Here is a 13,224-nt window from a genome sequence, read left to right as displayed (position 1 = left end):
GCAGTGGCAAATATGTATATGTTCTTTTAAAAACTCAAATTTTTAAAAGTAATTCTAGCTTTTAATTGTTCCCTCTGCCTGAAATCCTCTTTCTGCCTGGTTCATACTCCTTGAAGTCTGTTAAAGGTCACTTCCTCGGCCAGGCCTTCATGACAAGCCTGCTTCTGTTGTCTCCCTGACCTCCTTTCCCCTCACTCCAGATACCACCTGCTATAGTACTGGTTTGTATCATATTATTGATTCCAATTAATAATTACACATTGCTGACTTGTTTCTGTGTATTCTGCTTACCGCCCCTGCTAGAAAGGCTCTGTTTCTATTCACTGAGGCATACCTAGAATCTAACACAGTGCCTGGCAGAGAGTAGAGATCAACATAAACTGGAATGAATGAATGAATGAATTCATCTTTCTTTAAGGCTACAGCATGTTCCTTTTTCATGACACTTGAAGAATACTAAAATGTGACTTTTTTTTTGCTAACATAGTCACAATTCACTGTGATGTGTGTACATTTTTAAGTTCACTCCTCTAGAAAGAGAAGTGTACACTTTCTAATACTATTTCACACCCCTAGGGTTTTCAAGGTAATAAAAATAACTGTGAGTAAACTGAGCTCCTCACAGAGTGAGATACATAGTGCAATTTCTACTTTAAACTTCTGCCCAATGGGAGATTCTTTTGCAAAACAAAATCATTTAAAAACCCCCTCTACCCCCAAATCTGAAAGGGTTAATATGTTCTTTATCATTAAGGAGGCTTAATAAATATCACTCTCATATTTCACAATATTAAGGCCATCTGAGTTTAAAGGTTGCAGAAACTTCTTACCTGGAGTCTTTTCTGACTCTTGCTTTCTCAAAGGAAAATTCAGGGGGTTTGTTGAGGTCATAGGTCCGGGTTGTTGGCTCAGCAGACACGCCAGCCTTTGCTCCCCTCCTGCTATGGAGAGAGACCAATCCAGAGGTCTTCCGGTGGACCTCAAGAGGCACTTTATCTGGAGAAGCCTGAAGCGGGCTTCCTCCCTGCATATGCACCACATCCTGCAGCTTGTTCAGCTGGATGCACTTGTTCTGGAGCTCTTCTGTGAGTTCAGCAATGGCCACGGTCTGCTTCGACAGCTGCTCCCGCAGCTCCTTCAAATTGTACTCCCGCTCCTGGATCTCAGCATCCTTTCTCCTCAACTCTCTCTCCAGCTCTGTCACCTTGTTCCGCAGAGCGTCAGTGGTGAGGTTCCCAGAGTGTCCATCTGGGTGCTTGGAATGTTTAGGTTTCACTGAACCATTTCCCATTTTGCTCAGGGACCTGAGAGGGCACAGAATTGGGAAGTATCAAGTGGAGTTTCACTTCCCAACAGTCCCCACCATTCCTCTCATTCCTATCTTGTTTCATAAATAGGAACACAGATATCATCATTGTTTGAAAAGTAATAAATTTCCCATGTTTCCAGGAAAAAAAAAAAAGCTATCTATTGATTTCTTTTTTCACTCCATGAAGAGGAGTTGGCATTTGGGTTCATTCTTACCTGTCCCTTTGAGAGCACAAGTATCACACCTAAACATTTTGCACAAATGGTCTGAGTTACCTGCTGTTTTCTCTGGACAGTCTCTCTGAACAGCTGTCAAAATCATCACAACAAAACTGTGATTTGGATGTTAACATGGCAAAGATAAAATGCAAATGAGCAGCTACAACAACAGAGGTATGGAAATGTCACAACTTTCACAGCTCCCCATGTGGCAACAGTAAGAAACCTTCCCCAGATTTAGAAAATTACACATCTGCATTTCTCAGAAGACGGAAGCAGAGTTGGTGATGCTTGATTAGCACTTTCCTCCTGCTGTATGTATCTATTAAGTTTTGCATTTCTGATAACACTCACTGCTAAAACACTTCTGAACTGTGGTCACCAACAGGAAGAAGAGTTTTAAAATTGTTTTACATCCTTTATGTCCAAAGTCGAGGATCTCCAACATGTACGACCCATGCCTGCAAGGCTGTATTCTTTTCCTATTAAGAATGTCCTCCTATATTGGTGTAGTGTGGGAAGTTATGAAAATTTCAAAAATTAAAAAAATGAATATCCTCAGTTCAGGCCCCAAAGTAATCATGAATCTAGTGAGTCTCAGGATGTGGTATGCAGATCAGGGATTATGAGGGATGATTTAGTTGATTCGGAACTTGTTTTAGTCTAATAGTTATGTATTTATTTTAACACGTATTTGAAATATAAATAACTATCACCACAAAGTTGTGATCCCATTTTTATTATTGCTTCAGTGAAGACTAAACTAGATATTTAGGCTTACTAAGTCAATTTGATGAAAATAAAAATAAATCATCTGCAGATAATAAGCACATATGAGCAGAATCATAAAAGTAGAACTTGAATGTGTGGAGGTTGGGAAATACTGCTCTGACTAATTATTATAATGTTTAAAAGCTCTTTAGACTACCTATTAAAACTTCATACTTTTACACATGCAGTTTTTGACAGCTGATATCATTTGGCTGTGTCCTCACCCAAATCTCATCTTGAATTTTAGCTCCCATAAATCCCCATGTCGTGGGAAGTACCCAATGGGAGGTAATTGAATCATGGGGGCGGGTCTTTCCCATGCTGTCCTTGTGATAGTGAATAGCTCTCATGAGATCTGATGGTTTTATAAAGGGGAGTTTCCCCTGAACATGCTTTCTTGCCTGCCACCATGTAAGACATGCCGTTGCTCTTCCTTCACCTTCTGCCACGATTATGAGGCCTCCCCAGTCATATGGAACTGTGAGTCCATTAAACCTCTTTCCTTTATAAATTACCCAGTCTCAGGTGTGTCTTTATTATAATAGCAACATGAGAACAGACTAATACAACAGCCATAACCCAAAAAGCATTATAACACTTATAAACTAAGCTTGAATTACTTCTGATTATCTCAAATCAGAAGAAATGAAACTTCGCAGTTTTATAACCCACACATCTGCCCCTCTCTCCCTCCAAACTTCACACTTAAATAGAAGTGAAATACTTAGTTTTTTCACTAGTTCTACTAGAATAATAGTGACCTCTACAACAACAAAGGCACAGATGCAAAGATGTAACACAGCGTCTAGGTTTCAAACAGATGTGACCAAATAGTCAATGCAGATTGCCTACAATGGATGGTATAAACAGAAAATAAATGCATTTATAAAAGCAATCTTGAAACACCTAGATATTTCTCATGTAATTCAGGTTCAAAGTGGTCATTAATAAACATTAGCCTTCAGAGAATTGCCTTAATATGTTGCAGAGATGTGGCAGGTTTAACCTTTAAGTTTCTGTTGACTTGGCAGCATTTACTGATCTTATATATTATGAATACATAAGAAGAATGAAGAGACTAGAATGCAAAGAATTCGCCCTGGACATACTTGTATCCTGAATAAGCAATTCATAATACGTTATTTGGAAATCTGAGAATAAGCCTGAATGAGATTATAAATTGCAAGCATAAGAAAGGTACTCCAAAAATATTGTAAATTAATGTGTACACACATTTTTAACAAGCATCAGTGAGCCATTTTCTAGACAGCCTTCTCAGTTCATGGACAAGTATTCTTAGGTCAATAGAGAAAGAAGGGAGATGTGATGGTAGGAGGAAAAGGATTTGCCTTATAAAGAAAAGAGCACATACAAAATCTTTCAAATTTAATATTAAACTAACAACTAACTCATTTTTGTTCATAGAAAAATTGTTTACTAAGACCAAAGTATCATATACTGTATCGGGGCATATCCCATCATGGATTTGCAGTCAAATTTGACACAGAAAACAGTTTTAGCATTACAAATATGAAAAGGCTTAGAATCATTTTTGCTCTATGGATGGTATTCGAAAAATTCTGTGCCAATCCAATAATTTTACAAACTTGAAGCACAGTAGGTAGAGGACGTTAAATTCTCCCAAAACACTAATTATCCTCTGGTTTAGTTGGAAGCTCTGTAAATCTTTCAAGCTATTTAGAATTTCAAAGATGGGAAAATGAGAGTAACTCATCTTTCAAGTCACTAATTTAAGATACATAAGTAAGTTACTAAATGGCTCAATACTAGTCTGATTTCTTACTTAGTTCATCCATTTAAATATTGTTGTCCCTGAAGCCAAGGTTTCAAGACTCTGGCTTCATAAAACCTAATTAGATTCACTCTGTTTCCTGTATCAGTCACTAAGATAAGCTATTCCTGAAATACGTATTGCTAGCCACAAGGAGAAATGAACCATAGAATGTTGTTCCATCAATCTGGCAACTGCAGGTTATTAAAATCATTCTTACAGTCAGAGGGCAGCACATGATGTAATAAGAAATGAGTTTGGAGATAAAGATCAGAATTTAACATGAGCAATAGAGTCAGGCCAATTAGGGTTATAAAATAATCTGCTCTTTGTCAACCTTCTATATATTCCTAAAAATCTTTGAGTCTTACTTTCTTAACTACGAAAGGGAATATATTTATATCCATCTCATAGGGTTTCTATGATTATTACGTTTGTAAAGTATCCCATACAATGCCTGGCAGGTCGCACACATGAAGTAGGTAAGCAGCTCTTATTATAGCATGTAACTAGAAACAGGCAATTAATGTCTTGGTGTGAAGAAAACCCAGAGAGGACCATTTCTGGGTAGGACAGAAGTCTAGTAAACTGAATGTCTTCCAACAAGAGTCTTTTGTGGGTTGTTTGTTTGTTTGTTTGTTTGTGGTGACAGGGTCTCCCTCTGAGGCCATGAGATGCAGTGGCCAGTGGTGCCGTCACTGTAACCTGAAACTCCTGGACTCAAGTGACCCTCTTGCCTCAGCCTTCAGAGTAGCTAGGACTACAGAGGCACACCACAATGCTTGACTGATTTTTTTTTTATTATTTTATTTTTGAGATGGGGTCTTGCACTATGTTGCTCAAACTGGTCTCGAAATCCTGGGCTCAAGCCATCCTTCTACCTCAGCCTCTCAAGTGACAAAACTCTTTAAAGAAGCACATTATTCCTTTGGGAGGATGTGGCTAGGAGTAAAGGACTCTTACTTTTCCTGGATTCTATCTTCCATTGAGAAAACAAGTCATTTGGAAACAAACAGCCTGCAAAACAAGTTCCCCACCAAAAGATGGAGACAAAAAAAAAGATTATGAATGACTCGGAGCCAGTTCATGACTACAAGGACTTAACAATTGAAACTCTGTAATTCCCTCATGTAGCCCCTATTTATTTTCGCACATTGCAATGAAATGCTTAAAACACAGAGGTCCACCTAAATATCTTTGAAGGCAACCAAAAACCATAGTTCACTGTGGGGGCAATACTCTTCTGCAGTTAGGTATAGGAGACAGTAATCGAATGAGTAGTGACATTTCGCTAGAAGAGAGAAAAGCTATATAAGACTACAAATTATTATATTAATGTAATCACCATTTAGAAAATGCTGTCCACCAAGAGGTAATTAGAAGAGACATAAGAAAAGCAAAAGTGACTGTGAAGGCGCCTGCAGGCGGATTAACACCTGGCAGTTAATATGGGAGGAATTAAGCTTTGTTTTCTGTTTTTCCTCCAGCCCTATAGCAGTTTGAAACCAGAATCTTGGCTCTGGTCTAGATAATATCTATTTCTTTCTCTACCCATCTGGAGTCTGTTATAAATATACACAGACAAACACACACACACATATATAGATGTGTGTGTATAGCTACGTGTATATCTGTCAATATGGGAGATGGTATGGTGCCGGCTAAGGTTACCGATCCAGAGTCCCAGTCGAAGCACTTTCATTTAGTGGTCTATATGCCCTCAGGCAAGATACTTGAGTGTCAGTAATGGAAGAAAAAGATAGAAACATAAAGAGGTAGACAAAATAATGCTGCCTATCATTTAGAGTTTTTAGAGGATTAAATGAGATAAATCATGATGAAAATTTAGCACAGGTATTAGCATATAGTATTTGTTTAAGAAATATTAAATGTTACTATTATTATTACAGTTAACATTATTTATCCAACAATTTATCTTAGAAGAAAAACTTATTGATCAGAAAACATGTACTAAACCAACACAATATCGAAGAAGAACTGATACTATCCACTTTAAGGCTTACTAATAAAGTAATGGTAATCAATATAGTGTTGCATTGGTGAAAAAATAGACAAGTAGATCTATGGAACAGAACAGAGATCCCAGAGGTAGACCTAAACAACATAGTCAACTGATCCAAAGATCAAAGAATACAAAAGAGAGCAAAGACAAATCAATGGAGAAAGGATAGTCTTTTTTAACAAATTGTACTGGAACAACTAGGCATTAAGTTTTTTTTTAAAAAAAAAAAAAAGAATCTAGATACAGACCTTATAGCTTTCACAAAAATTAGCTTAAAATGGATCACAGACCTAGATGTAAGACACAAAATTACAAAACCCCCCAAAGGCAACATAGGAGAAATTCTAGGTGATCTTGGTTTTTGTGATGACTTTTTGGATAAAAGACCAAAAAGCCTGATTGATAGACAGAAAAAAATTGATAAATTTGACTTGATTAAAATTTAAAACTTCTGCTTTGGAAAAAGAGAATGAAAAAACAAGCCATAGACTGAGAGAACGTACTTCTAAAACATATGTCTAATAAAGGAGGAATTCTGAACACTCAATAATAGGAAAACAAACAACCCAACTGAAGAATGGGCAAAAGATCTGAGCAGACACCTCACCAAAGAAGACACACAGTTGGTAAATAAGCATATAAAAAGATACTCAACATCACAGGTTATTAGTGAATCTCAAATTTAAACAATAATGGGATAACACTACACACCTATTAGAATGACTACAATCCAAAACACTGACAACACCAAACGCTGGTGTGAATAGGGAGCAACAGGAATGCTCATTCATTGCTAGTGGGAATACAAAATGATACAGTTACATTAGGGGACAATTTGGCAGCTTCTTACAAAACTAAATCTACTCTCACTCTACAAGCCAGCAGTCATGCTTCTTGGTATCTACTTAACTAATATGAGACATATGTTTTCACTAAAACCTGAACATGAATGTTTATGGCAGCTTTGTTTATAATTCCCAAAACCTGTAAGTAACCAAGATATCCTTCAGTAGATAAATGGATAAACAAACTGTGGCACATCCATATAATAGTATATTATTCAATAATAAAAGCAATATCAGCCAATGAGAAGACATGAAGGAAATTTAAATGCATATTGTTGGGTGAAAGAAGTCAATCTGAAAAACCTATCCATTGTATGATTTCCATTGTATAGCATTCTAGAAAAGACAAAACTTGGAGACCATAAAAAGATCAGTGGTTGCCAGGAGCTTGGGGAAAGACAGAAAGGAATAAATGGGAAAGAATATTTACAGGGCAGTAAAACTATTCAATATGAGACTGTATTGACATATACATTTCATATATACTTGTCAAAACCCATGGAATATATAAGCGGAATGAACCCCAATGCAAACTATGGACTTTAATAATAATGCATCAATATTTGTTCCATCACTTGTAACACATGTACCATACTGCTGAAAGACATTAAGAGCAGGGGAAAGTGCTGAGAGGTGGGTATATAGGAACTCTGTGCTTTTTACTCTATTTTTCTATAAACCTAAAATTTCTATAAAATAGAAAGTCTATTAGTTTAAGAAAAGAATTATGTATTAAGAAATGAATGCAAGAAAGCTCATAGCACAGTCAAGGGACAGGCTGAAATGTGTGATGGATGAAAGGAGAGTAATGAATAATGAAACTGAAAAAGTAAGATACTGAACATTTCCTATGCCACATAATGGTATCTGAATCTTAAGATACACTAAGATTTCTAGTTATGTGGTCAGATTTGTCCTTTAGGAAAATAATATTCTCATAAATAAGGAATGGAGTAAAAAGAGCTTAGAGGAAGTAAGACAAGGGAAGATACTATTGCACCAATCCAAATAGGAGGTGATAGTTTCAGGATTAAAGCTCAGAGTCCCAACACCACTTAATGACTTGAACTTCTTGAACTCGAGAAAAAAATTGACCATCTCCATGGTAGCCAGAGAGAAAAACATTGTCATATGAGATTCAATAAAAGTTACAGCTATATGTAACACTGCAATGTCCTTCCTTTCAACACATCATGGAAAGCAGAATTGATTTTTTAATGATAATGGGCAGTTCGGCTGGAAATCAGAGAGGTGAATTATACAGACGTTTACAGATAATATTCTAGGTGGATAGGAAACTGATACATTTGATGTTACCATTAGCTTGTCTCTCTAAAGTTCCTTTAGAAAATAATTGAATATATAAATCCCTGATTCTTCTCCCTGAAGCAAAACCACACAGAGTTGTGTCCTTGTGAGGAACAGCTCACTTTCACATCAATGCCACAATTAAAAGCATCTGTCCATCTGACCTTGTGACTGTTGACCTGGGGCTCAGTTTGGAATCTACTGCTTGTTTTCTCTGTCCACAGCATCCCGGCTGGAGAAAAACTTTCTCTTGACAGGAAATCATATGACCTTATTGTACCAAAGTTGCAGCTACTCTGGAGGTTATTTCTTTAAAGTGCCTCCCCTCCCCACCCTCTGCCCCAGCAGAATGTTTGTGGCGAATTTTATGAATGTCACATAGCCTATATTTGACTACCAAATTCAGCTATTTGGGGGGCTATATTAACAGATAAACAAGCAAACACACAGAAATGTGGGTCTGTAAGTCCAGGTCAGAAGATTATAGCTAGCAGAATTTTTGAGTGGTGGCAAGAAGAAAGAGGATGAGGATTTGAAAGTTTACATCGTGGCGACTGGGTAAAAGGTAATGTCATTGACCAAAATGAGGAGCAGATTTGAGGGATAGGACGGTGAGTTTAATTTTGGATATACTCAGTTTGAAGCGCCAGTGGAAACTTTAAGGTAGAGAAGTTTAGTAAGCAGCAAGAAATGAGGGACAAGAAAAGCTAAAGAAAGAGGAAAGCTGAAAATATTAAGCAGTTATTGATACATAAATAGAGGCTGAAGTTGATGAATTGGATGCAAATGCCCAGGATATTGGTGATGAGGAGAGGAAGAGTGTCTAGGTCTATATGAGGTTGGAAAGAAAACTGTAAGATATGGTAAGAAGGTACTGCTTTGGTTAAAGTGAGAGAGGATGTGAAGAGATTAATATTAAAAGAAGAGGATGAGTAGGAGGAACACTGCAGGATAGCATCTCTAATGTAGTAATTAAATGGATGTGCACGGGAGGGTAATCAAAATGATTTCAATGTTTTGATCTTAGGAGGCTTGAAGGAAAGTAGTACTATCTACTCTTCATTCATTCAGTCATTCCAAAAGAACACATAGTGCACTGTGTATGGGCTAGGCACTGTGGCACTGACAGAAGTCAGGAGAATGAGGATGCTTTGAAAAGACAGTAATGAGTCTGGATTTATACATATTGATTTTGAGATGCTTTTGGGTCATCATGATGCAAATGTCTAGCAGTTGGAAGCAAAAAAGAAAAGTCAAGGGAAGAAATTACTCCACAGAAGAAATGAAGTCCCATTTGTAGATGAGATCACTAAGGGAGATAAGAAAGGAATGTCTCTATTGTTAACTATGAACATATAGGTAATATCTGTGGATATTATTTGTGGGAGAGGAGGAGGAGGAGGAGAAGCAAATAACAAAGAAGGAGAAGGAACATGTGTACCAATAAGAGACTTAGGAGAAGCATCAGAAAGACCATGCAGATAAGATCCTTAAGAGGTGAAAAGGCTGTACTCATCCCACAGGCCTGTCACAGGAAATGAGATCAGAGGGAAAAGTACTGAATCTGATTTGTCAAAGAAGAATGGGGATAGACACCCAACTACAAAGAACCATGGAAAGAGCTGACACTAAGAGTAGAGCCTGCAAGATGGTATCACGGTTCATGTAAGGGATTTTTAAAATAATGAAAACTTGAAAATGTCTGCAGCTCCAGGATAATGAAGCACAGGAGATCGGAAAAATGAAAACATGGGAGAAGAAGAGATAATTGATAGGAAAAATAACCTAGAGGAAGCAAGACAATAAGGGATCACAGGACTTGGGCAACAGCCAGGCAACATATACCGTCACTGTGAGGTGAATTCTCATTAGCCTCACTTGTAATGACTTCATAGAACTGGAGTTAAGGATTTCACGTAAAAGAGAAAGATGTCTGGGCATCATCTTTTCAGGTCGTTTATTCTTAGTCACACAGTGTTCCAATGGAGAGGATGTGCTCTAATTCTCCAAAGAGAATTCTCTGCCATATTAGCTCATACCCTCCTGTGCAAAACTAAACAGGAGTACTGAAAACAGCTAGTGTACGTTATGTGGGATGATCGCCTTCTTCAAGAGTTAAATAGAAACTTGCAAAGAAAAGAGACAATTTCTAAGAAACTGTAAGTATGAGGGTGTGGTGGGGTGGAGGCAGGTGTATGTTGCTCTCTTCCTTTAAAAAAAAAAAAAAATTAAAAGCCCCTGGGAACTTGGGGAACAAGATGAAGATCAGGAAATCAAGGCATTTGTCCCAGCGTCACCCTTTCTACCTAATTCTGCATGCATTGTTTTTATTGTCAGCTCTGGCCTTAGCTACTTTGTACTTGCACCGTAGTTCTTCTCAAAACCGAACCTATTTCTTTTTCTCTCATCCCCAAAGTGGCTGGTTTCTGGGCTTTGTTTGCTCTTGTTTCTTCATCACCAAGAAATACAGAAATATGAAAGCGCCTCACGGTGCCAAGAGTGACAAAAGGACACCCACACAAGTTTACCAGGACTCCTAAAAGTCCTTGCCTGAGGACTGTCCCCTAGCAACTACTCAGAGCTGGACGAAGCAAAGCCGGGAGCGCAAGCCCTGACAGCACCGCCAAGCCCTAGCTCCGAGCAACAGCCTCCACCGCCGCTCCTCCCTAAACCTAGAGAACCCTGAGGACTCCCCACTGGGGCTGAGCCCCTCCCGCCCTCAACTGAGCCTCTAAACACAAGTAGCCTTTCCCTGCCTCCAGCAGCTCAGGAAACGCTGCCACACCTAGAGAATGCAACGCGTGCACCCGTCCACACTCGAACAGCACAATCAAGAGACCGGCTGGGTGTGGAATAGAGGCGCACATCGCGCAACGCACGCACAGCATGCACAAGCGCGCACCCCGACCCTGTCCCTCCCCGCACGCCCTCACACCCCGGTGCCCAAGCCCCCCAGCCCACGAACCTCACCAGACAGCCGGGTAACTTTCCAGGTGCGCAGTTTGTCACCTCGGCGCGGCCGCCCCTGCGTCTCAGCGTCCTCTCCCACGCCGCCCTCCCCAGCTGCCTGCGGCGCCTGAGCCCAGCTCAGGTCAGCTCAGCCAGCCCCGCCGTGCGCACGGTGCGCAGCGCGGGCCCGGGGCTGCTGGCTCGTCGCTCCGGCTACGTGTGAGCGGGAGGCGCGGGTTAGCGCGATGCGGGCAGAAGCTGCGGCGGCGTCGGTGCTGCCGCCTGGCTCCGCGGCGGGGGCCGGTGCAGAGGAGACAAGCAGGGAGGGAGGGAAAAGAGGAGGGAAGGAGGAGGGAGGGGGTCAGCCGGGGCTACTGCCTGGAGAGTAGGGCGCCGGCTTCCCTAAAGGTGGGGTCACCCGCGCGCGCACCCACACCAGCCCGAACCTTTACTCCCGACACAACCGCAGTGTGCACTTTATACCCCATACCCTCCAGAGTGAGGCAACTTAAGTAGGGCGATAACATCGTGGTTGTAAGCATTTTTGTTCATGTTATTATTTCTATTTCAAGTGTCTGGGACGAAGGGAGAGGAAAGTTCACGGAGGTGTTCATTTTTTCCTTCCCCTCCCTTTCCTCCATCCTTCCAATCTGTGTTCACTGCAGGCTCTCTCCACTTCGCCTTCCCTCCCAGAGCTCAAACAGGCGCACGTACCCTGGACATGCCTTCCTCTGTCACACCAATGCCCTTCTACGAAGACATGTGACCCCGAAGCAGCTCGTCGATGCGCCCCTCCCAGATTCTGAGGCCATAACTTACATCTAGTTTGCCAATTCACGTGACGCTGGGGGCAGGGGTTGAATCGAGTTTCGAGGGACAGAGAGTATACCTTCCGAATCTGCAGGTCTTTGGGCAGGGAGCTTTCTTGATCACCCAAGTAGATAATGCTCTCTCTTCGCCTTTTGAGTACATTTTTTTTTTCTTGAGGGGTGCAATATGGTTTTCTAAATATATATGTACACCCCACCGCATTATTTGCTGTGTTCTGGAGTTGTGAGATCTCCGTGTGGCTTTTTCCCTTTCCTCCTGCCCCTAGAGGAATTTCACCAGCAAATTCACGGAGGACAAGGGCAGTTTCTGTGTTGAGAGATGGAAAGTACAGTGAGGGTCTATTCCTCACTGTGCATCTAGAGAATGTTACAACCAACTCTCCTGGGTTTTTAAACCACATGGTGGCAGTGGGGCTCATGTAACATTTGTATACACTGTTACATACATAAACTTATATAAAAAATGAGGCCCGTGTAAAATATGTTGAATGAAGCCATTAAGTTTCAGAGGAGGAGGAATATAGTCCTGTTTGTTTTTATACTAACTGGAGGAAAATAGCAAAAGTATACAAAGTACTTTTTCATGAAGTTATCCCAGAATCGGTACATTTTATACAGACCTCAAAAAAAAAAAAAAAAAAAAAAAAAAAAAAAAAAAAAAAAAAAAAAAAAAAAAAAGAGGAGAAAGGAGTGAGGAAGAATTCCACAGGAAAAGAGAAAATAAATAATTGTATATCGCTGTAATAATGGACTTTTAAGTTGGGCTGAATTTTTATAAACGATTTAATGACAAAAAGGAGAAAAACAGATTTTCAAAGTCTTTAGTTCAAAAAAAATTTAGATTCAGGGGTGCAAGTGCAGTCGCATTACACGGACATAACACCTAGTGGTGAGGTCTGGGCTTTTAGCGCACCTATCACCCTAATAATGTGCACTGTACCCAATAAGTTATATTTCCTACCTCACCCACCTCCCACCCTCCCACCTATTGGAGTCCCAAATGTCTGTTATTCCATTCTGGATGTTCATGCCTACCCATTGTTTAGCTCCCAGTTATAAGAGATTATGCAGTTTTTGACTTCATTTCTGAGTCATTTCACTTAGGATAATGGCCTCTAGTTCCATCCATGTTGTGGCAAAAGATATAATTTCATTGTTTTTGTGGCTGGGTAGTATTCC

At 40.0% G+C, this 13,224-nt stretch overlaps 1 protein-coding gene across 4 annotated transcripts in view; it reads right to left on the bottom strand.

The window, feature by feature from the left end:
* Positions 1-11,715, bottom strand: part of PRKG2 (protein kinase cGMP-dependent 2) — a 122,763-nt gene extending 111,048 nt beyond the window's left edge. The window contains exons 1-2 of one of the 4 annotated variants that reach the window (XM_078002639.1): positions 11,232-11,715; positions 831-1,304 (exon numbers count right to left, since the gene is read on the bottom strand). In XM_078002639.1, the coding sequence (XP_077858765.1) occupies positions 831-1,291 (461 nt within the window). In that variant the 5' untranslated portion in view covers positions 1,292-1,304; positions 11,232-11,715. The remainder of the gene's footprint in view (positions 1-830; positions 1,305-11,231) is intronic. The other 3 variants (XM_015138436.3, XM_015138435.3, XM_028848470.2) reach the window with 3 other exon arrangements.
* Positions 11,716-13,224: the final 1,509 nt, after the last annotated feature.

This window comes from Macaca mulatta, chromosome 5, assembly GCF_049350105.2.
Source record: "Macaca mulatta isolate MMU2019108-1 chromosome 5, T2T-MMU8v2.0, whole genome shotgun sequence".
Classification (NCBI taxonomy): domain Eukaryota; kingdom Metazoa; phylum Chordata; class Mammalia; order Primates; family Cercopithecidae; genus Macaca; species Macaca mulatta.
The sequence above is the reverse complement of the archived record's forward strand: the minus strand, read 5'-3'. Positions and strand labels throughout refer to the sequence as shown.